The sequence below is a fragment of the Equus asinus genome, chromosome 6 (genome assembly GCF_041296235.1).
Source record: "Equus asinus isolate D_3611 breed Donkey chromosome 6, EquAss-T2T_v2, whole genome shotgun sequence".
Classification (NCBI taxonomy): Eukaryota; Metazoa; Chordata; class Mammalia; order Perissodactyla; family Equidae; genus Equus; species Equus asinus.
This window is the reverse complement of record NC_091795.1, coordinates 56,504,177-56,527,531: the sequence shown is the minus strand read 5'-3', so window position 1 is coordinate 56,527,531 and position 23,355 is coordinate 56,504,177. Positions and strand designations below refer to the sequence as shown.

The window sequence follows — 23,355 nt, the reverse complement described above, 5'->3', positions numbered from 1 at the left end:
TTTGAAAAGTCTACATTTTTACTGCCCCTGACGTTTTATGTTTTTCATGTCACAACTTACATCTTTTTATATTTTGTATCCATTAGAAATTATTTAGTTATTTTTACTACTTTTGTCTTTTAACCTTCATATTTCCTTTATAAGTAATTAACCTACCTTTACAATATTAGATTATTCTGAATTTTACTATATATTTACCTTTACAAGTGAGATTTATACTTTCGTGTTTTCCTATTACTAATTAGCACCCTTACATTTCAGCTTAAATTAGTCTCTTTAACATTTCTTGTAAGTCTGGTCTAGTGGAGATGAACTCCTTTAGTTTTTGCTTGTCTGGGAAACTATCTCTTCTTCAATTATGAAGAACACCTTTGCTGGGTAGAATATTCTTGGTTGACAGTTATTTTCTTCCACACTTCAAATATATTGTACCACTCCTTTCTGGTCTGCAAAGTTTCTGCTGAAAAATCAGGTAATAGTCTTATGGGGGTTCCCTTGTACATAATAAATGTTTTTCTTTTGATGTTTTTATGAGTCTCTCCTTGTCTTTAACTTTTGACACTTTAATTATAATACATCTTAGTGTGGGTCCCTTTGGGTTAATCTTTGGACCTCTCTGGGCTTCCTGGATCTCGATGTCTGTTTCCTTCCCCAGGTTAGGGAAGTTTTCAGTCATTATATCTTCAAATAAGTTTTTTTGCCCCATTCTCTCTTTCTTCTCCTTCTGGAACCCCTATAATGTGAATGTTCATCTACTTGATGTTGTCTCGTAAGTCCCTCAAGCTATCTTTACTCTTTTTCATTCCTTTTTCTTTTTGCTGCTCTAATTGTTGAGTTCTACTACCCTGTCTTCAAGTTTGCTGATCCTTTCTACTGCTTTTTCTAGTCTGCTGTTGAACCCCTTTATTGTATTACTCAGTTCAGTTAATGTGTTCTTCAGCTCTGTCGTTTCTGTTTGGTACTTTCTTTCATTTTCTGTCTTTGTTGAATTTCTCACTTTGTTTATGCATTGTTCTCCTGAGTTCAGTAACAATCTTTATAACTGTTATTTTGAACTCTTTATCAGGTAAATGATTTATCTCCATTTCATTAAGGTCTTTTTCTGAGATTTTATCTTGTTTTTTCATATGGAACATATTCCTTTGTTTCCTCATTTTCCTTGACTCTGTTGTTCCTATGCATTACATAAAATAGCTACCTCTCCCAGTCTTAAAAGAAGTAGCCTTATGTGGATGAATCTTACTGTTCAACCCTGCCCTAGTTATTGCTTGTCTCTCAAACCTATGTTATTGTCTAAGCAGCCTACTTTGTTCTTAGTAGGCTTCCATTAGTTGAGGGTGTGCCAAGACCTGCCAGTGTCCCAAAGAGGAAGATCTCAGTGAGTACCTAGATTCAGGCTGATTGGAAGATAGACCATCAGGTAGCAGCTTTTGAAATATGCAAATATACCTCTTTCAGTGGAAGACTGGGAGATGGCCATTTCTGTCTAGTCCCTCTGCTACTGAGCCCTGAAGGGATAGCCAGTTAAGAACTGTTTCTTTGTTTACTACTGTTCCATTGAACCTGTGAACACAAGCCCTGCTAGCCATCAGAGCCAGGCTATCAAAGGATGTGTCTTCTGGCTGGCAGCCACAACAGCTGGGGTGCCAGACATGTACCCAAGCTCCTTTCTTGGAGACATTCATGATCTGGATCAAGGCAGAGAGAGAGTACAATAATGGTGCCTGCCAGCCTCCCTGGTCTCTGGAGAGAATTGTAGTCAGCCCCTAGATGTGTATTTAATTAGAAATTTGCCTCTCAGGCCACAGCAGTGAAGATAAGTTAATAGGCCTCTTTCACAGAAGACTGGGTATCTCAGTCTGTTGCTTTTACTCTGTGCCCTGGGGTGGGGGTGAGGAGGCATTGGATAGCCAGTTAAGAACTGTTTTTCTGTTTGTTACAGTCCTGTGGGACCTGCAGACATAGACACCACTGGCCACCAGAGCCAGGTGATCAAGAGGTGAGCCCCTGGCAGCAGCCACAAATACTGGGGTCTCGTACATATGCACAGGTGCTTTTCTAGGAGATTCCAAATAGCTGGAGTGAGGCAGAGGGAGAGTGCAAAGATGGTACCCTCTGGCCTCCTCGATCCTTGGAGAGTATTTCAGTGTGCCCCTCATTATTTGTTAAACTAGATGCCTGCCCTTTGGGCCAAAGCTTTAAGATAAGCAAATAGTCCTCTTTCACCAAAAGGCTGGGCATTTCAGTCAGCTGCCTCTGCACTGGGCCTGAGTGTAGCCATGGTGAGCCCACACAAATCCTTTAAGAACTATTTCTCAGTTTGCTATGGCCTTTTGGGTCTTGTGGATATAAGCCTCATTGGCTTTCAAAGCCAGATATTTTGGGAGCTCATTTCTTAGGTACAGATCTTAAAAGTTTGGATACCAGATGTGGGATTCAAACCTTTTGCTTCTCAGGGAGAAGCCTGGAGTTATGAGTTCCCTCCCAATTGTGGGTTGCTATACCAGGGGTGGGGTTTACGGCGAGATTGTGTCTCATCTTCTTCTACCTATTTTCATGTGGATTTTTCTCACTCATCCAATGTGTAGGAATTAATCAGCTAGTTTGTGGGTTTCTTTCAGAGGAAATTGTTCCACATTTAGCTGTAGATACAGTGTGTGCATGGGAGGAGGTGAGTTCAAGATCCTCTTATGTCACCATCTTGAACCAGAACCTTGTATGTATCATTTTAGTTTGTTTTTGGTGCGTAGATATCTGCTTATAAATGTCTGGCTCCTCCTTAGAATGTAAACTCCATTAGGGCATGAGCCTAGGTTCTTCGCTGTTTGAGCTCCAGTCTTGGGCAAGGATAGGTGCTCAATAAAAATGTTTTGAATATATCTCTCCTTCTTTGAGTGTTCCCATTGAGAATGGGGATGTTGTCTCTTATTTCTTAGTATCATCAGGGACTCAAGAAGTGTTTGTGATTTTTATGTTGTATTTTATTCATTCCATTCTTATGGAGCATTTATCAAATCCCAGCCACTGTGCTTGGTACTGAGGATACGGCAGTGTATAAAACTGAGAAACCTCTTTTTTCACAGACATGAGAGAGAAAATGGACCAAAAATGTAATATAATAAGTAAATTATCTGATATCTTTTGCTGATGTTGGAATATAATTAATATCCCTCTTTATTTCCTGTTTCTGAAGAACAAGGTGCTATACCTTTTCTGTAATAAAATTATAGATGATGCAAAGCCTGCTGGGGAGACAACAAATTCACCCGCTCTCCTGGAGGAAGCAGAAATATGTTAATTAGTGAATGGTAATTAAACCTCTGAAAAGGCACAGGAAAGAGATAAAGACAAGAAAGGGACAGTGGCAAAAGGATTGTCACTACAAGGCAGAGTTTCCTCCACAGCTGAGCTGCTGCCCTGGCAGCCTGCCATCTTATCCTGACAGCTTTCACTACACATCTCTTCTTCCCAGCCTTGAAAGCCTGTCATGATGTTTGCAGAGGAGGATTTTGAGTGACTGACCCTGAGCTAGCCGTTGCCAAGGTATCCATACTTACTACTCACAGCAGGAATAATAAATCTGCCTGTGTGCTGTCTCCTTCTATTTCAAGACACATAACACTGCATTCAGACCAAGCAGTAAAGAGAGTTGTCTTGTGTAAATATAGCCTTAAAAAATACTTTTTCATAAATGAGTGTATCTCATTTGATCCTTTCAAGACCACGGAGGATCGAGTATCCATATACCCCCAATGAACCTTTCTGTTGTCTCAGCATCCCATCTGCCTTAGTATTTGTCCTGGACTGTTTTTCAATAGACTTTATTTTTTTAGAGCAGTTTTATGTTCACAGCAAAGTTGAGTAAAATGTACAGAAATTTCTCATGTATCGGCTGCCCCCATACACACACAGCCTCCTTGACTATCAACATCGCCCGCCAGAGTGGTACATTTGTTACAATGGATGGACCTACATTGACACATCATTATCACCCAAAGCCCATAGTTCACATTAGGGTTCACTCTTGGTGTTGTATATTCTATGGGTTTTGACACGTGTATAATAACATATATCCACCATTTTAGTGTCCTGCAGAATAGCTTCACGGCCCTAAAAATCCTTTGTGCTCTGCCTATTCATCTCTCTGTCCTGCACTTTTCATTTTATAATAAACTGTTATTAGAATTTTATATTGAAAAATATTTTTGATAGAAGTGTTTAATAAGTCTTTAAACGTAATGAAACTACTTTCTTGGTTAATAAAATATTTCAAAAAATTATGTCAATTTAATTATTTTTAGAGCCTCCTTTTACTTTCAGAGGGTCCCAATTTGGATGATAAATTACATAGTCCCCATAATTATAGTCTACATTTTCTGGGGAGAAAACTGGTCCCCGGAGAGAAAGGGACTCTCCCTCTTGGGTCTGGCCAGTCAGGTGTAGAGCAGGACTGAAGCCCAGGTGCTCTGATGTCTAGTACTTTCTACACCAAAGACAAAATGTCCCCTGGGGAGGCAACTCAAATCTCAAAGCCTATCACATCCTTACCCTGTTTAAAGTAGTTATGAAAGTGGGATTGCTTCTGTATTTCTAATTCAGACATGAGAAAATTCTCTATGTAAGTAAATAAATAATGAACCCAGTAAGGAACAGAACAGATCACAGGAAGTCTGAGAGATAAAACTCAGGCAGGCAAGTGAAGACCTGCCCGGAGAGGATGAAATACTAGGGAGGTAGAAGATTGGATTTAAAAGATGTACAATGCTCTTAGGGAAGATTTCGTAAGTTGTTAAGACCTTCCGTAAATTGAATAAGATCTTCACTGACAAATGTTTGATGGTATTTTGAGATTTAAATTAGAGTGTCATTTGCATATTTCTGAGCATGGTACGTCTGTTTATCCAGCAGAATGAGTCTAGGTTCTCATCAAATACATACTAAACTTGCCTAATATGAATTAACCATTCTGTTGTATCGCTCACATATAATTTTAATACAGTGTTGACATCCTCAAGATTGAAGTGATTATTAACTTCTCCATAGCACATCAGAAGGAAATTGTTTCAAAGAGGGTTAGGTTTTCATAAAGACTGATTTCTCCTCTTATATTCATTTTAAGAAGTAGTCTTTAAAATATATCTGGCTATAAATACCTACAGTTATCCTAAGTCAGACAGGAAAGAGTGATCACTCTTGCAAAATAGATCCCAAGGGATGGAGCAACGACCAACATGCAAGGAAGTGGTAAATAACCCCGAATGGTGTGTGGAATTGATCCTGGTGAAAGGGGCTTTACTTTAGGTATTTTCTTTTATTTGTAAATGATGTGAAAATAAGCTTTTGTTTTACTTACTTATTTTTGTCAGGCCTCTCTATCCGGAGTGTGTGCTGGAAAGCAGACCGCCTTTTAGCAGGGACCCAGGACAGTGAGATATTTGAAGTGATCGTGCGAGAACGAGACAAGCCGATGCTGATCCTTCAAGGCCACTGTGAGGGGGAACTCTGGGCTTTGGCCCTGCACCCCAAGAAGCCACTGGCTGTGACAGGCAGTGATGACCGCTCTGTCAGGTGAGGCCCCAGCAGTGGCCATTGTCACCTCACTGACTTCCTTGACATAACAGATTTATTTTGACCAAATTTGGCTGTTACTTAACAGAAGGATAAACTGCAGTGCAGACCCAGACAATTTCCAAATGGAATGTTAGGACATTTAGCTCAAAACACGTTGACTTCTTGGCATTTTATTGTTGTTCTCTTTCTTTGGCTCCATCTTAAGTCGTGAAAATGTTCTTAGAAGTGAAAATACACTATTACGGGTTAGATTGGCTTCCCTTTCTCTTTCAGTTGAAGATGTGAGCTAGCCCTACTCATCTGGGATAAGATGGTATTTCACCCTGGTACCTTGGTTATCTGCAAAGAGATTTCACAGTTTAGTCCAGGCACTCATTCATCACCATAGAACTTAAATTCTGCTTTTCAAAGTTGTCTTCAGCATATGAGTAAATAATTCTTTCTTTGTAAATTCTCAGATGGAATTTTGAACGTTGTCCTCAAATCAAAGGAAAGTGCTGGCTGCTGAGAAAATATGCAATTTTATTAGGGCCTAAAGGATTATTGCCATGGAACTTTTGTTATTCCTTAGAGCCTGCCATTGCGTAAAATGAGCAAAATGAGTATGCTTCCAGTATTCTTGTGACTGTTGAAGGGCCGAACATATGATTTGAAAGTGAGATGAAGACTGTAACACTAATTTCAGTATTTTCGTATTTATTCCTGAGCTTTAAATGTGCTCAACAACAAACAGGCCAGAAAGAGGGTGAGTGGCGGTGAGAGAAAGAGACTGATTGTTACTCGATCGATTGATTACTGCCTCTGGGTTTTAAAAGCTAAAATAGAACATTGTAAACTGGACTAAAGGCTACTGTTTCCCCCTTGCCCTTATTCTGTATGCTTGTGAATAGGATCAAGATACAATCTTTATGCTCACTGGTAAGGTATAAATCCAAAAATAAATCTGTTTTTCAGTCTACCAAGCATTAAAGCCTCATTGATCTAAAAATCAGTGAAAACTACAGTTGTCTCCTCATGTGACATAGGTGTTTATTTGGCTTACACTTCTCTTTACTCACTTCCTCTTTTTCTCTTCTTTTTCCTTCATTACTCTGAGCTTTCCCTGAACAGAAAACATGCCACCAAGTCATTTAAACCCCTGAGAAACTTGATTCATACCCATCCAGATAGAAATGGTGTCAAGAAAGTCTTTGGCTTTTGTATTTTAGCAACTGTGTTGAGTCTCAGAATTGCAAACATCCCCAAGGAGCCCTGCCTGCCAGAATTTGTCTTATTCTCCTTAACCATTAATTTGGCTAAAATTTTAAATGTAATTTTACGCTGAGTGTTAAAATTTAGGAAGAGTATGAGTCATAGTTTCTTGAGAAAGATTAGGTTAGTGACTTTGTAAAGATAGTACAGTTTATGGAGGAGTGGTTTCTTCATGCTAGTAAAGCAAAGCTTACATTGCTTAAAATAGTAGAAGGCTAAAAACAGCATGAGATTATGAATAATGGACGAGGTGTGGAAAGAATACCATAAGCTTTAGGCTGAACATTGCAGGCTGCCTGAAGGGTCAGTAAACTATTCAGTGTGCACTCTGCACTGTCAGGAGTGGGCCCCATCCCTCCTGATGGCAAAATGCATTTGGAAAAACTGCACCACATGTGACTTCTTGCTTCTCTGTCACAGAACTCTAGTTTCTTGGTCCCCTAGCAGGTACTGTTGTTTGTGTGTTAAGAGAAGACCGTCTTAAAAGTACTAACAGATAGAAGTCAAATACCACAGCTGCAACTAACTTGTAAACCCTTATTTGTATCTTCAAATGTTTAATTTCTGTTCACTCAGTTTGAGGTGCTTGGATTAGGTGTTCTAGGGCTGCTGAAAACTGTGTTAGCTGCACTTGTCCCTTGACCTCTATATCTGCAGCGGTAGCTGTGCTCATTAGCCAGGGGCACTGTGAAGTGTCTGCCCCGACCAAGAGTGGACCTATCAGCAGTGGGGAGCCCAGGGAGCTTGTGAGGAATGACAGCGTGTGACTGTGTGCGGCCAACTTTGGAACCATCCTGGGTCGGGGTATTGTTCACTCTTTTCCATCTCAGATGCGTTTTCTTTCTAGGGAGACCAACAAATGTATTTCGATGTACGTGTGCTTAAATAAAAGTTACTAGAAGGGTACTCATATATATTTTTTTAAACTAACGATAATAGCATCTAGTAGTACTTCTTATCTTATAAGTGATATTAACAACTATTGGTATAAATAAAGAACAATTTTTAATTTCCAAAGAGAAAAGTAAGATTTTGTGTGAAAAAGTGTTTACAATTTCCTTACTTTATGAATCTTAAAATCTTTGGACATGTTACTGCATTTTGTATTTCTTGCTGGGTATTTTGAAATGTGAAAATCACTCAAAGATGGAATAAACACCTTCCCAGATTCCTAGACATGCAATGAGGAAGGACACTAGTGTGAAGTTACTGCATCCTTTCTTGTTATTATCACAGAGTGATGACAGGCCTTCCAGCCTTGAGCTGGCTCATGACTATGAGAAGTTGGTTTTGTTTTCTTCTTTGCTTTGTTCTTAGGCTGTGGAGCCTGGCTGACCATGCCTTGATTGCCCGCTGTAACATGGAGGAAGCAGTTCGCAGCGTCGCTTTCAGCCCCGATGGATCTCAGTTGGCCCTGGGCATGAAGGATGGCTCTTTCATTGTTCTCCGAGTTAGGCATGTACTGATGTTGAAAATGATCTTAGAGATGCCCTTTTGTTAAAATTAATTCTGGTCATAATGTCTGCCAGGACCTTAGGAAAAATACATTTACACTTTCAAATAAAAGCACTGGGGATTCACAGTCCCCTATCTGTAATTCTGGAATCCAGGCACTCTGAAGATCCGAAGTTCTTTGGTAACTTATCAGCACAGCCTGATCCAGTGAACTGATGTGAGACTGCTTATAGTCTATTAATCTCTTAGGAGGAATAATCATGTATCATGTGATTTGCTGCAAAAATATTAATGTGTTTAATATGAGGTGCTGCCCTAACTCCTCCTGGGGATGTTACATAATATACTATATGAGAACCTTTCTAAAATCCAATGAATAATGAATTCCTAAGCTCATCTGGTCCCAAGGGTTTTGGATAAGAGATTATGGGCTTGTAGTAAACCAAGAAAAGGGGAACAAAGAAGAAAGCAGCCTCCAACAGCACCAGATTTTTAGAAGTGAGCTTGAGTAAAAGATTTCTTCCACCTAAAATTGACAGTAAAATGGAATACTTTATATTTATTAACATCCTATATAATTTTTACTGGACAAAAATTATGACCCACCCTTATAATTCCTCTGAACACATTAGTTGTTCTTTTGGCTTACACATTTTGTGATTACAGAAAAGGAATGCAGCTGTAAATTAGATACCGCATGTTTTGTACATAGAACATTCTTTCTAGCTGTGAAAAATGCTCTTGGCATGGTTTATTATACTAAATTCTCATTATCAGCCACACGTAACTTATTACCAAAGTGGTGGGCAACGTTTTCTTCCTCTGCTTCATGATGAGCAAAAATATAGCTAATTACCAGATTTTCTTTTGGATGGATTTCCCAAGCCAACAAAAAAATCCCCTCACACCTCTTTTATGACATTATAGTAAACTATAATGCTGTTAATAAATGATAGCAGATGTGGGGAATTATTATGTGGAAGCAAATATTTGGCATTATTTATGCATTCAGTCTGTTTTGGAATTAATCAAGGCATCCTTCCTGGCTTTGGGGACCTACTGGTCATAATCCTGTCTCACAGTTGTAGAAAAACTCCTCAGCGAGCTTTCAAATGAGGGCAGAAATTCTAACCGGAATCTCATCAGAAAGGATACAAAATATTCCCAGTGAGTTATTGTATGCATTGTTGACCTTTCATAGTGAAAGTTAAATAATTTCACAAAAATTTAATATTAAAAAAGTATTTAAAAGTCCTCTTCTGCCTTTTGGACTTGCTCTTTTTTCAGCAATAAGCTTAACAGTCACTGGTTTCTTGTTCTTAAAGTATAAAAAAGATGGTTTGATTTTATGCTAACCCTGACATATTTTACCTTTCTCTATGATATATTTTTAAGACAATTTTACAAACTCAATTGTTTTAACAAAAAGTTTTAGAAAAAAATAATATATAATTGAATATGAAAGCAGATATGCATTTCATTAATTTTTTTTGTTTTTACTTTGGAAGCCCAAAATATTATTTAAAGTATTTATTAATTTTTTTCTGAATTGACCATAAACTACATAATATTTTGTATCTTTCCTCAAAAGTTAATCCTGTAATTCCTGTAGGTTTTCTCTCCCTTTCAAAACAATTTTTTCTCTGACGCACACACTTTAAAATATGACTTGAGGTTCCTGTTTCTAGATTTGCTGCTTATCACTTTGCTTTTTATTCTTATAGAGATATGACAGAAGTGGTTCATATCAAAGATCGAAAAGAAGTCATTCATGAAATGAAATTTTCTCCAGATGGTTCTTATCTCGCAGTGGGGTCCAATGATGGCCCGGTAGACGTCTACGCTGTTGCCCAGCGGTATAAGAAAATTGGAGAATGCAACAAGTCCCTTAGTTTCATTACGCACATTGACTGGTCTCTGGATAGTAAATACTTGCAAACTAATGATGGCGCAGGAGAACGACTGTTCTACAAAATGCCGTGTAAGTCACCTCGGCACTGGATGTGTGTGAAAAGCAAAACTGAACCACATGCAGAAAATACCCGAGAATGTCGCTATGATCTCGAGGCAGGGAATGTCTTCTGAAACAAGACGCTCAGATCCACAAATTCTCAAAGTAAAGATTAATACATTGGAGCACGTTAAAATAAAAAATTACCACAACAAAAGAGACCACAGATAAAATGAAAAGACAAGGCATAGACTGGGTATAAATACTTGCATTATTATAATAATGTATAATTATTATAAATTATACATTATATAAAGGGTATATATCTAGAATATTTAAAGCATGCCTAAAGATAAGTGAAAGGAAAAATATCCTAGAAAAATACTAAAAGTTTGAGGATCATAGGCCTCATTTACTATGATGGCTTTATGCTCAAATCTGTGTTCTTCAAAATTCAGAAGCCCTTATTATGTGATTATTTGGTGAAGTGTGCTAATTGGGATAAAAAAACAAAATTTTTAAAATAAACACTATAACTTTTGTAAGAGATTCATCTGACTTATATAATACTCATTTAGTAACATTTAATTTGTAATATTAAAATGTCATAAATAAAAGGCAAGTTTCTGTATTATAATCTTTGATGAAAGGTTTTTTTAAATGTAAGAGGAAAAATTTAATATTTGACATGAATCCTGTCCTCAAATAATTATATTTTATCTTAAAATTTTTATTGAAAAATTATTCTTTACCATAAAATAATATATAACATATAATATAGCATCAGCTTTTTAAAGAGCCTCTGGCCTATCGGATTCCTCAGTGCCCCGTTACTAGGTGCATATTTCTTTGCTTCTATCTTCTTTGCTCAATATTATTTCGTATATATTTTCCACACATGAAAAAATATGGGTCACACATTTGTCATTTGCGATAAGAAAATAACACCCTGCTCAGTGATAATTCATAATTTGCTTTCTCATTTTCCTGTTACTGAGCATTTGGGCTTATTTCCAGTTTCTTTACTGCTGCAGACAGTGCAGCTCCAAATATCTTTGTAAAGGTGGGATTTTGTCTTCTGAGTTACTTCCTTGGACTATATTCCCCAAAGTGGGAACACGGGGTCAAAGACTCTGTTCCCACTATCAACTCTCTGATTTGATGATATTTGTAATGAATTTTTCTGTAACGCTGTTACATTCCAGAATTTCTGGGTGCCAGTATGATAATACACCAGTATTGTACAGGAGCATCTATTCTCACAGATTCTTTATTTGAAAATGTTTATTATGGAGGGGAAAGTATGAGGTAGTACACTTAACTGGCTTGATTTTGAATTTTAAAATTGGGTATGGCTAAATATTTCCCCCAATACTTCTTTATCCGTGTGTTTCTTCCTTTGCTTACTCCCTGGGGACGTCCCTCACCAGCTGCTGATAGAAACTGGGTATTGTGCCATACATCTGAGAACATACCTAGCAAAATTGTCGGGACTATTTCCCCCAACCAATTACATTTATTTCATCAAAATTTCGTGGATTTTCATTGTCTAACACTTTTCATTTTAAATAAAGTCCATTCTTTTTTTCACTAATTTTTTTGAGGTTGAATTTTAAAAAATTACTTCTACAGTTCCTTGAATTATGAAAGGTCAAAGTTCAGAATAAACTTTTTGAAAACCTAGCAAAACTTGGTGACTAATTATAATAATATATAATTTAATAAAAGTCTTTTCATCGATAATACAAAGCATCTGTGTCTAAATAATTAAGGCCAAGTAAATGTTAAATAAAGACATTACATTTAGTACAGTGATCATTTTCTTTCTTAATTTTAATGTCTTAAAAGTAATTTAAGACGTTACATTTAGTAGAGTGATCATTTTCTTTCTCTTCTCCGTATGTCTGAGTTTTGAGCATGTATTCTCTTTAAACGCTGCTGAAAAGAAAAATCACCAATTGGGTAAAGAGATTAGAATCTATGGTTTCCTTGGTTTATAGATATTTTAAAACAAAGGTTTTAGATCTCTATAAGAAAAATGCATAAAGTCAGTTAGAATATGCTTTTTATTTAAATATACTGTTAAAATTTATTGATTATTTTCAGCTGGGAAGCCTTTAACAAGTAAAGAAGAAATCAAAGGGGTTCCCTGGGCCTCCTGGACATGTGTGAAAGGTCCAGAAGTGAGTGGAATTTGGCCAAAATACACTGATGTCACTGACATCAACTCAGTGGATGCAAATTACAACAGCTCAGTGTTGGTGTCTGGAGATGATTTCGGACTGGTGAAGTTGTTTAAATTTCCTTGTCTCAAGAAAGGTAAGGCCAAAAGAGATATTTTATTGAGAAAGAGATTTATTCTAGAATGTATGTGCAGTATAATTAAGGCTTATTTTCTTTGTGTCTATTCCTGCGGACTATTCATTTTATCTTTATATTCATTTTTACTCTTTTAACACTTTTAGGTAGAATGTGTTGTTGATGTCATTTACTTTTGACATTCTAAATAGAAGGTTTTGCCAATTTAAGTCAGAATTTTAACAGAGTTATTACCATTTTGTGATTCATAAGCCTCATGTTTTAAATGTCATATTTTATTTTATTTATATTTATGTAAATAAATATCCATTATTTAAATTATGCATATTACATTAAAATGTTATAATGAAAATTCTTTTCTGCTTCACAGGTAATTGTGATTATACATGGAAAGCAAAGCAAATCCTTTTAGACATACTTAAAATAAAATCTGAAAATGATTGTTCTGGCGATAGTCCAGTTTGTGGACCCCCGTCATAGCACTAATTTTGCAAACTAGGTTTGCATAAGGTCAAATTTTTGAGAGAGAAGTTTGATTCAAAACAACCTTCTCTGCCCTTACATTTTGCTATTTTGTTTGTTTTATTGTTGTTAAAATCCCGTCACTTCAATTTTTGTGGCGCCTTCAGGCTTTGTAGACTGAGACTGAATTAACCACATAATGACCATGTCCTCTTCTTCCTTCAGAAGTTTAAGCAAGGCCCATACACAGGCTTTTCTGAGACTCACCACCTGCACCCTGAAAATCTGATTTTAGGAAAATAATCAGTAGGGACATGCTGTTGCCTGAAAACACTTTCACTTGAATGACTTTTAGATTAAGCAAGGAAAGGGATTGAAAAATGTAATCAGAAAGTCATTTTCGGCTAACTGGCCATTTTGAAGCAGTGACAATTATGGTACAAAATTGAACATAAAATGCGTAGCAAAACCACCATCTCTTACACTTGACAAAATGACCATCAGTTTAAAATGCTCAAGGCACAAAATTACCTCAAAGTGCCTACTTCAAACTCTTCTGTCTTTCCCTAATGGGTCTTTTGAGTAATGGGGCATATCTTGTTAGATTGAGCAATGTACTTGCAGAAGGTAAGTTAGGCAACCAGAAGGTATCTGGGAATTTAGAAGAAACATCGTCAGGGTCAGAAGCAATACTAGTGATCTGAGTGTCAGGGTTTGGGAATAAAGTTAACTCAATGAGAGTTGGTATTTTCTGTGTATCACCAAGCCTTGTAGGGTGGACTTGGGTCTGGAAAATAGCAGTGGAAATGTCTATCTTTGGTTTGTTTATTAGAATGGAGGGCGAGGGAGGTGGTGAGTAGGGCTGTTTGTCAAAATGAGACACCCTTATATGTAAAACAACCCTGAGGATGGTGGCACACGGGAGACATCTGCATGAACAAGGAGAGGTTGACAGCCACAGTGACGGTATGGTGAGAGTAATAATTCCACCTCAACGATCTGCAAAAGTGTCCATGTCTTCATAGCAAACGGGCTTGTTCTAATTTTCTTGACCTGTGGTTTATAAATCTTGCAAATTGCCTCAGAGACATTCAGGCTTTTGTGGCCTTTTTGTGCCAAAGCTACTGGTGTGGAAGTTAATGCAAGAATGTTGTTGATGGGAATGGTAACAGTTGGTGCAACTGGTCTCCTTATAACCCAGGGTAACAGTGACAAGTATTCTCCCCAACTTTTAAACCTGTAAACAGCCTAACATAAGCAGGGGCTGAAAACTATTGAGAAAGTGTGGAGACTGAGCAAACATTATAGTTTTCCCTTGTGATTAAATAAAACTCACAATCAAGTTAATTGACACATTTATGATTGCATGTGTGTAGTATTCTGTTGCACAGTAATTAGACATATGTTCTGCAGTTAACAAAAATGACTAGAACTGGTATTATTTTTACATAACCAAACCAATTTATTTTTTCTTTAGTTTTTACAGTTTTCAAATCTTAAAATAATTAGAATCAATGCTGATAATTTTCCCTGATGTCACTTAGACTGCTTCCTATTTGATCATCACCCCACAGACACTGACATGAGGTAAAATCTAAAACCTTGCTCACTAACATTTGCTGTCATAGCACCCTTGGCAACTACCCCTGCTCCAAGAGGAGGCTCCAGGCTGAGGATCTCCATGTTTTATTTGTGTTCTGTCATCTCAATAGTTCTTCTCACACACAGCCCCCACCCCAAACACACAGTCCTTGAACAACTACCTCCCATGACAGGTGACTTGATATTGTAAGACTTGAGTTGCAGGAACTCTGGACGTTGGAGGGGAAAGTGTTGGCCTTCAGTATAGCCTGGATGAGCTTGATGCAGTGCAGTAACAGAAAGGTCAGTGTGATGAATGAGGGGAGAGTTGTGCACTGTGAGGCTGGAGAGGGCAGTGGGGCCATGTTGTGAAGGGTCTGGTAGCCACTGTTAGAAATTTGGGTCTTATTCTAGGTGCAATGGAAAACTATTGAGGATTTAAAATGGAGGAGTGACATGACCAATTTAAGTTTTTAAAAGACCACTTTGATATTGTGTAGGACGGATTAGGGAAGTGGAGGCTTCAAGGAGAGAGATTATTGCAAGTGTCCAGGTGAGAGACGATGTGGCTTGGATGAAGCTGTTAGGGACAGATGCGAAGACAGGTGGTTGAGATTAAAAACTAGTGGCAAGATAGAGCTGAAGATCTTGCTGATGGATTGGATGTGGGAATAGAGGGAAAAAGAGGAATCGAGGATGACTTCTACTTTTGGGCTTGAGCAAGGGGGTGGATGGTGGCACCATTTATAGAGATAGGAAAATGAGAAAGGAAAAGTTTTTGTCCGTGTGTGTGTGTGTTTTATGGGGATAAGAAGGTAAGATGGGAAGGGAAACTCCTTGGTCTGTTTTGTCCGTGATAAGTTTGAGGCACCTATTAGATGTCAGGTGGACCTGGCTCGCAGGCTGACAGCAGTCCAAGGAGAGTTCAGCTCTGGAGGTGAATGTTTGGCAGTCGAGGGCATATCAACAGTATTTAAAAGCATGGGAGAAAAGGTCAGTAGAGAGGAGATGAGGGCTGAGGCCTGAGCCTTCCTTGTGGTTCATAGAACAAAGGGTAGCCTTGTGATGTCACTCAGTGTCCTAAGGAAAGCCTTGGAAGAGATGGATGTGGCCTCCATTTATTCAATATTTTTTAAGTGCTATTCTAGAGGCTGGAGATACATCAATGAATAAAACAAGCACAAATCCCCACCCCCATTGAACTTTTGTTCTGCTGAGGGCACATAGTCGATAAACACATCTGGTGGAGAAACGTGCTATGAAGAAAAATAAAGCAAAGAGTGGGAGTAGAGAGTGCTCAGGTGGGGTGGTGTAGTCTTGTTATTTTAAATAGTTTGGTCAAAGATGGGGCTCACTGATGTGGTTTCATTTCACTAGACACCTCAAGGAGGGGAGGGAACCAGCCATTCAGATATCGAGGGAAAGAGCATTCCTGACAGAGGGAACAGCAAGTGCAAAGGCCTAGAGGCAGAGAGTGCCTGGCATGCCTGAGGAGTAGCAGAGAGGCCAGTGTGCCTAGAGCAGAAGGAAGGAGGGGGAGAGAGGACAGCAAAAGATCAAAGAGATAAGGCCTAAATATTAATGACACTAATGTTTTGCAGGTTCTAATTCCAGCCAGCCAAGGGTGTATTAGTTATCTATTGCCATTTAACAAATCCCCCCTCTAAAACTTTTGCAGCTTGAATCAATAAACATTTGTTATCTCTTGGTTTTGGGGGTCAGGGATTCAGGAGCAGCTTAGCTGTATGATTCTAGTTCAAGGTCTCTCATGACGTGTCAGCCGTCTGATGGCTAGACCGAGGCCGGGGATCCACTTCCAAGATGCCTCACTCACCTGGCTCTTGGCAGGAGGCCTCAGTTCCTTTCCATGTGAGCCTCTCCATAGACTGCTTGAGTGTCCTTGCCACCTAGTACCTAGAGACCCAAAGAGGAGAGCAAGGAGGAATCTGCAGTGCTTTGTATGACATCCTCTTTTTTTAAAAAAAATTTTTATTGAGTTAATGATAGGTTACAATCTTGTGAAATTTCAGTTCTACATTATTGTTTGTCAGTCGTGTTGTAGGTGCACCCCCTCACCCTTTGTGCCCAGCCCCCACCCCACCTTTCCCCTGGTAGCCACTAATCTGTTCTGTTTGTCTACATTTTTAACTTCCTCATATGAGTGGAGTCATACAGAGACTGTCCTTCTCTATCTGGCTTATTTCGCTTAACGTAATTCCCTCAAGGTCCATCCATTTTGTTGCAAATGGGACAATTTTGTTCTTTCTTACTGCTGAGGAGTATTCCATTGTATATATATACCACATCTTCTTTATCCAATCATCTGTTGATGGGCACTTAGGTTGCTTCCACCTCTTGGCTATTGTAAATAATGCTGCAATGAACATTGGGGTGCATAGGACTTTTGGAATTGCTGACTTCAAGCTCTTTGGATAGATACCCAGTAGTGGGTTAGATGGGTCATATGGTAGTTCTATTTTTAGTTTTTTGAGGAATCTCCATACTCTTTTCCATAGTGGCTGCATCAGTTTGCATTCCCACCAGCAGTGTATGAGGGTTCCTTTTTTCCCACAACCTCTCCAACATTTGTTACTATTTGTTTTAGTTATTTTTGTCATTCTAATGGTTGTAAGGTGATATCTTAGTGTAGTTTTGATTTGCATTTCCCTGATGGTCAGCGATGATGAACATCTTTTCATGTGCCTATTGGCCATCCATATATCTTCTTTCGAGAAATGTCTGTTCATGTCTCCTGGCCCATTTTTTGATTGGGTTGTTTGATTTTTTGTTATTAAGTTGTGTGAGTTCTTTATATATTATGGATATTAAGCCTTTGTCGGACGTATGACTTGCAAATATTTTTTCCCAGTTAGTGGGTTGTGTTTTTGTTTCAATCCTGTTTTCCTTTGCCTTGAAGAAGCTCTTTAGTCTGAGGAAGTCCCATTTGTTTATTCTTTCTATTGTTTCCCTTCTCTGAGAAGACATGATGTCTGAAAAGATCCTTTTAATACTGGTGTCAAAGAGTGTACTGCCTACATTTTCTTCTAGAAGCCTTATGGTTTCAGGTCTCACCTTTAGGTCTTTGATCCATTTTGAGTTTATTTTGGTGAATGGTGAAAAAGAATGGTCAATTTTCATTCTTTTACATGTGGCTTTCCAGTTTTCCCAGCACCATTTGTTGAAAAGACTTTCTTTTCTCCATTATATGCCCTCAGCTCCATTGTCGAAGATTAGCTGTCCATAGATGTGTGGTTTTATTTCTGGACTTTCAACTCTATTCCATTGATCTGTGCACCTGTTTTTGTACTAGTACCATGCTGTTTTGATTACTGTAGCTTTGTAGTATGTTTTGAAGTCAGGGATTGTGATGCCTCCCGTTTTGTTCTTTTTTCTCAGGATTGCTTTAGAAATTCGGGGTCTTTTGTTGCCCCATATGAATTTTAGGATTCTTTGTTCTAATTCTGTAAAGAATGTCATTGGGTTTCTGATTGGGATGGCACTGAATCTGTAAATTGCTTTAGGTAGAATGGACATTTTAACTATGTTTATTCTTCCAATCCATGTGCAGCAAATGTCTTTCCATCTCTTTATGTCGTCATCCATTTCTTTCAGAAAGGCCTTGTAATTTTTGTTGTATAGGTCTTTCACTTCCTTAGTTAAATTCACCCCGAGGTATTTTATTCTTTTTGTAGTGATTGTGAATGGTATTGTGTTCTTGAGTTCTTTTGCTGTTAGTTCATTATTAGAGTACAGAAATGCTACTGATTTATGTAAATTGACTTTATACCCTGCAACTTTGCTGTAGTTATTGATTACTTCTAATAGTTTTCCAGTGGATTCTTTGGGGTTTTCTATATATAAGATCATGTCGTCTGCAAACAGCGAGAGTTTCACTTCTTCCCTCCCTATTTGCATTCCTTTTATTCCTTTTTCTTGCCTGATTGCTCTGGCCAAAACCTCCAGTACTATGTTAAATAAGAGTGGTGATAGAGGGCATCCTTGTCTCATTCCTGTTTTCATGGGGATGGCGCTCAGTGTTTGCCCATTGAGTATGATGTTGTCTGTGGGTTTGTCATATATGGCCTTTATTATGTTGAGGTAGTTCCCTTCTATCCCCATTTTGTTCAGAGTTTTTATCATAAATGGCTGTTGGATCTTGTCAAATGCTTTCTCTGCATCTATTGAGATGATCATGTCGTTTTTATTCCTCACTTTGTTGATATGGTGTATCACGTTGATTGATTTGTGGATGTTGAACCATCCCTGTGTGTATGACATCCTCTTGAACGCCAGACACCTTCACTTTTGCCATATTCTATTTTTTTTATTTGTATCAAAGAACTTCTGGATGTATTCTTTTTCTTTTCTTTTTCCCCAGCTTTATCAAGACACAATTGGCAAATAACATGTAAGTTTAAGGTGTACAATGTGACGATTACATATGTGTATATATTGTGAAATGATTACTACTTTAAGGTTAGTTAACACATCCATCACCTCACTTAGTTACTTTTTAATTTTTTTTTGTGGTGAGAACATTAAAATCTATTCTCTTAGCAAATTTCAAGTATACAATACAGTATTGTTAACAATAGTCACCATGCTGTAACTTAGGTCCCCAGAACTTATTCATCTTATAACTGAGAGTGTACCCTTTGACCAACATCTCCCCATTTCCCCCATCCAAGGCCCCTAGTAACCACATATCTCTCTGTTTCTATGAGCTCAACTTTTTTAGAATTGTGGGCATATTTTTAAACCACTACAAGGAGACAGGTTAAATGATGTCTGAGGAGGGTATGAGAGGTCAGGCAGCAAGGGACAGCCCAACAAGATGTATAGAGATATGAGAAGAATGTACTTTGCTCCCCAGTTATTGAATTATCAGGCAGCATTTCCAACCGATCTTAGTTGGAATCTGTTTGACTTTATCAAATTACCAAAACTGATTTACACAACTCTTTGAAATAGGCAGGGTTGCTTTTGAGACCCAAGACCTTCCTCTCCCCTCTGGGGCAGCATGCCCCTAGTCTTTTTTGGAGCCCCTGATATAATAGGACCTCACCTGATATAATAGGACCTCACCTCATGGTCAGAACATGCTCTCAGGAAAGGGACATGTAGCAGTCATTTTCACCTTCATGTAAATTGAAATCATTACCTCTCCAATGGTGTTTTAAATTTTAAACATGTGATAGTTGAACAGATGGGCTTTTTCCCCATTAAAGAGATTTCATTTAGAGGGACTGTAATAGGTAGAAGTGTTTCTCAAGGAAAGATGGGGTGCTTGTTGGCCCCTGAAATCTCCCGTAGTCTTTGGGGTACTAGGCCTCCACATGATCCGATGGACCCTGTTTATTTCCAGGAGCGCCTTTATGCCTCTGCGCCCTGACCGGACACTGGAGACCTTACTGCAGCAGTTCAACTACAAATATAAGTTCAAATAGCTTTTCTGTTGCTTTCCTTACCTGCAGATGTTGTTTACTGAGTAAAGCAATCAACTTAAGATAAAAAAAATTTTATTCTCCCAATGCTACATCTGTCTGACCCCAAACAATAATTTGACTTTTTTTTTTCCACAGAAGGATTTTCTGTTTCCCAATTGCAAAGGACTGCCTGTTTTATCTTGTATTTAAATAAGAATTTATAAGAGATTCATTCTTTAGCATTTGTTTTCAGAATCAGTGAAGCAGTAGGCGTTATTTGGAACAGGTTCAAATGTGTCTTTAACCACAGGGCTTAAAATTTAAGACCCATTTTTAGGTTACTTCATACTGGAATAACTGAGGTGCCTTTTGGAACACTTGCTTAATATGATGTGTCAGACTGAAAATTAGTTTCTAATATATTTAAAGATTTTACTCTTCAAGTGACTAGGAATATAATTTTTAACCAGTAAATTCTATTTTTTGCATAACTAATCTTCTCCTCAAAAATGTCTTTTCAGGAGCCAAATTTAGAAAGTATGTGGGCCATTCTGCACATGTCACAAACGTCCGATGGTCTCATGACTTTCAGTGGGTGTTGAGCACAGGAGGGGCTGACCACTCGCTTTTCCAGTGGAGATTTATTCCAGAAGGTGTCAGCAACGGCCTGCTGGAAACTGCACCCCAGGGTAAAATTAATAGTAATTTTCCAACACCTGTTTATTTTTCAACAAAAATTTCAAAGGATGTTCTAACATTTCTTCTGGAGGTAGAGTTAAAGCAATTTTGAAAAATTCATTCCTATAATAAATTTTAAAGTTACAAAAAAAGAAGAGAAAAAACTTTTGAGATGAATATGGGTCAATTGGATAATTTCCTTCAAAGGATTTTGCTTATGCCCAACACAAGTTGAAGGTCTAAGGTTTACATGAAGAATTAACCTTGAGGGACTGGCCTGGTGGTATAGTGGTTAAGTTCACATGCTCCACTTTGGCGGCCTGGAGTTCATGCACAGCTCTTCAAGCCATGCTGTGGCAGCATCCCATATAAAATAGAGGAAGATTGGCATAGATGTTAGCTCAGCAACAATGTTCCTCAAGCAAAAAGAGGAAGACTGGCGACAGATATTAGCTCAGGGCCACTCTTCCTTACAAAAGAAGAAAGAAAAAGAATTAACCTTAGAAGATAACAGGAATGTGTACATTTTGGCCTCCTTAGAACGATTGTCATGGGCAGTGGGTCTGCTTGGTCAGGCTGTGGGTGACAGGGTAACCTTTGGAATAGAAGTTGCCTCCAGAGTGGAGTTCAAGGAATGGTCCATGATTGGGGCCAGTGTGTTCCAGTTCAATGGATGTGTAGTTTTTTTATTTACTGTGATGTCAGAAGGAATGATTAGGAAATAAAATGAAAAACTATGAGGAAATGGTTTTATTGGGAGGGGTTCTGCAGAGGTTTTGACCATGGCGATTACTGGTACTTTGTGGGCATGTTGAAAGGCTAAAGAGGGATCTTTCCTGAACTAAGTGGCTGAATCCCTTTGTGCCCCAGCCTTCTTCTTGGTAAAATCTGCCCTTTTTTCTTTGCCCTTTTCCAGCAAGATTTAAAACTCAAAGATCTATTATCTAATAGAAATGTGGAAATGAGTTCAGTCTCCTTGGGGGGAAGTTGTCCTCATCTGTTAATACTCCTGAAAGGGAGTCAGGGGTGTGCTGAACTTAACCCAAAGATGAAAGGGAAAAAAGACATTTTAAGAATCTGCATTAAATGACAACTGTGGTATAGTTATTTTTTATTTACTTTGACAGACTAGAAGAAAGAAAATATTTTATATAAAATTTTTAGCTATTTAGAGTCTCAGAACTTTTGCTTGTTTCTTGTGGGTTGTGTTTCTGCAGAAGGTGGCACTGATTCCTACAGTGAAGAATCTGACTCAGATTTATCCGATGTGCCAGAGTTGGACTCTGATATTGAGCAAGAAACTCAAATCAATTATGATCGCCAGGTCAGTACACAGGGAGCAATGTAGGTGCCTCAGAACTCAGAAATCTTGATCTCCTTGGGTTTGGACATTGCGCTAAAAAAGGCTGGTACTTAGGCAGGGGAGAATCAAGACAGGGATGAGGAAAATTGCCTACTTCTTGTCTTTAGATACAGGTTAAAAATCAGGCATTTACCTGATCATATCATTAAAAATTTTTTTATTGGAAAGTGGTAGCAAAGTTTCAAAACTAAACCCTTGAGACTCAGGGTTTTCTGCTTCCCTCGCACCAATAATTTAAAAATATTTTTTTGTGCATAAAAATATGCAGGTTAAGCTACAGAACTTTTCATTCTCTTAGCAGATCATTAAAGCGTGTGTTTTCTTTACAGAATAGGTTACCTCAGAGCCATGGTAGTTTGCAAGTGAGCTGTTATCCAGGTTTCCCTCTTAATTTATGGAGACCATTATCCTTTTGATTAAAGTAAAAGCCCAAATACAATGCCCATTATCTCCCTAGTTGGAAATCATCTCTGGTACAAAAGTTGGGCAGTTACATCCAAATTGGGTTCTGTTTTTTTGAAAGTAGACGTTTCATTTTAGCGCTAAATAGTGAGTATTAAAGAAAGCAATCCTTCAAAGGAGTCAGGACACATATGGCCTTTTTATGGTGATAACCATAGGGATTCTCTTCTCTTTCTTCTTATTTAACAAGGGTATATGAAGCGGGTTCTGTACATGAACATGGAGTGAATAAGATTCCAGACACAGCACCTGTCAGAGTTCCCCGGGGAGACTTACCATATAGACCTAGGGCAGCTGCCCTGTATCGAGTGTCTCTGTGGGGCCAGATCCTGTGCTTTATCTGCACCAGATCCAAGCCCACAATAACCTGGAGAGGTTAAGTAATTTGCCCATGTCCATGTTGCCCGTAGTGTCAGGATACGAATGTGGATCTGGGCTTCGTTCCAAAGTGCACATTCTATGTACTGCTTGGCTCTGCCTCTACATAGGCAGTGAATTTACTGCCCGCACTGAATTTACTGCTTTTCAGATGACATTTTTTTTTAGCTCATAATCATTACTCATTGATTCAGTGTTTGAAAAGTTAGATTAGTACAAAGGCAGTCCAACTGATGGACCAAACCGATGGTTTGGGTCAACTTCAGGACTAAATCAGTTTGACAGTATGTTGATAGAATGTATTATGCAATAAAACTACTAAATAAAGATAAGGATTTGAAAGGAAATTGTTAATGTGGAAATACCACATAAACACTAAATAATATTATACCCTGATATCAAGGGGAAATGGAATTTAAGCAAAATGAACATAAAATCTAGGGAAAAAAGAAAAGCAG

General features: G+C 38.2%; 1 protein-coding gene across 2 annotated transcripts in view; it reads left to right on the top strand.

Moving 5' to 3' along the window:
• Nucleotides 1-23,355, top strand: part of EML6 (EMAP like 6) — a 252,161-nt gene that overhangs the window by 125,830 nt on the left and 102,976 nt on the right. For both annotated transcript variants that reach the window (XM_070512098.1, XM_070512097.1), the window contains exons 7-12: nt 5,367-5,568; nt 8,140-8,277; nt 10,002-10,258; nt 12,335-12,547; nt 20,538-20,705; nt 21,912-22,018. In XM_070512098.1, coding sequence (XP_070368199.1) covers nt 5,367-5,568; nt 8,140-8,277; nt 10,002-10,258; nt 12,335-12,547; nt 20,538-20,705; nt 21,912-22,018 — 1,085 coding nt within the window. The remainder of the gene's footprint in view (nt 1-5,366; nt 5,569-8,139; nt 8,278-10,001; nt 10,259-12,334; nt 12,548-20,537; nt 20,706-21,911; nt 22,019-23,355) is intronic.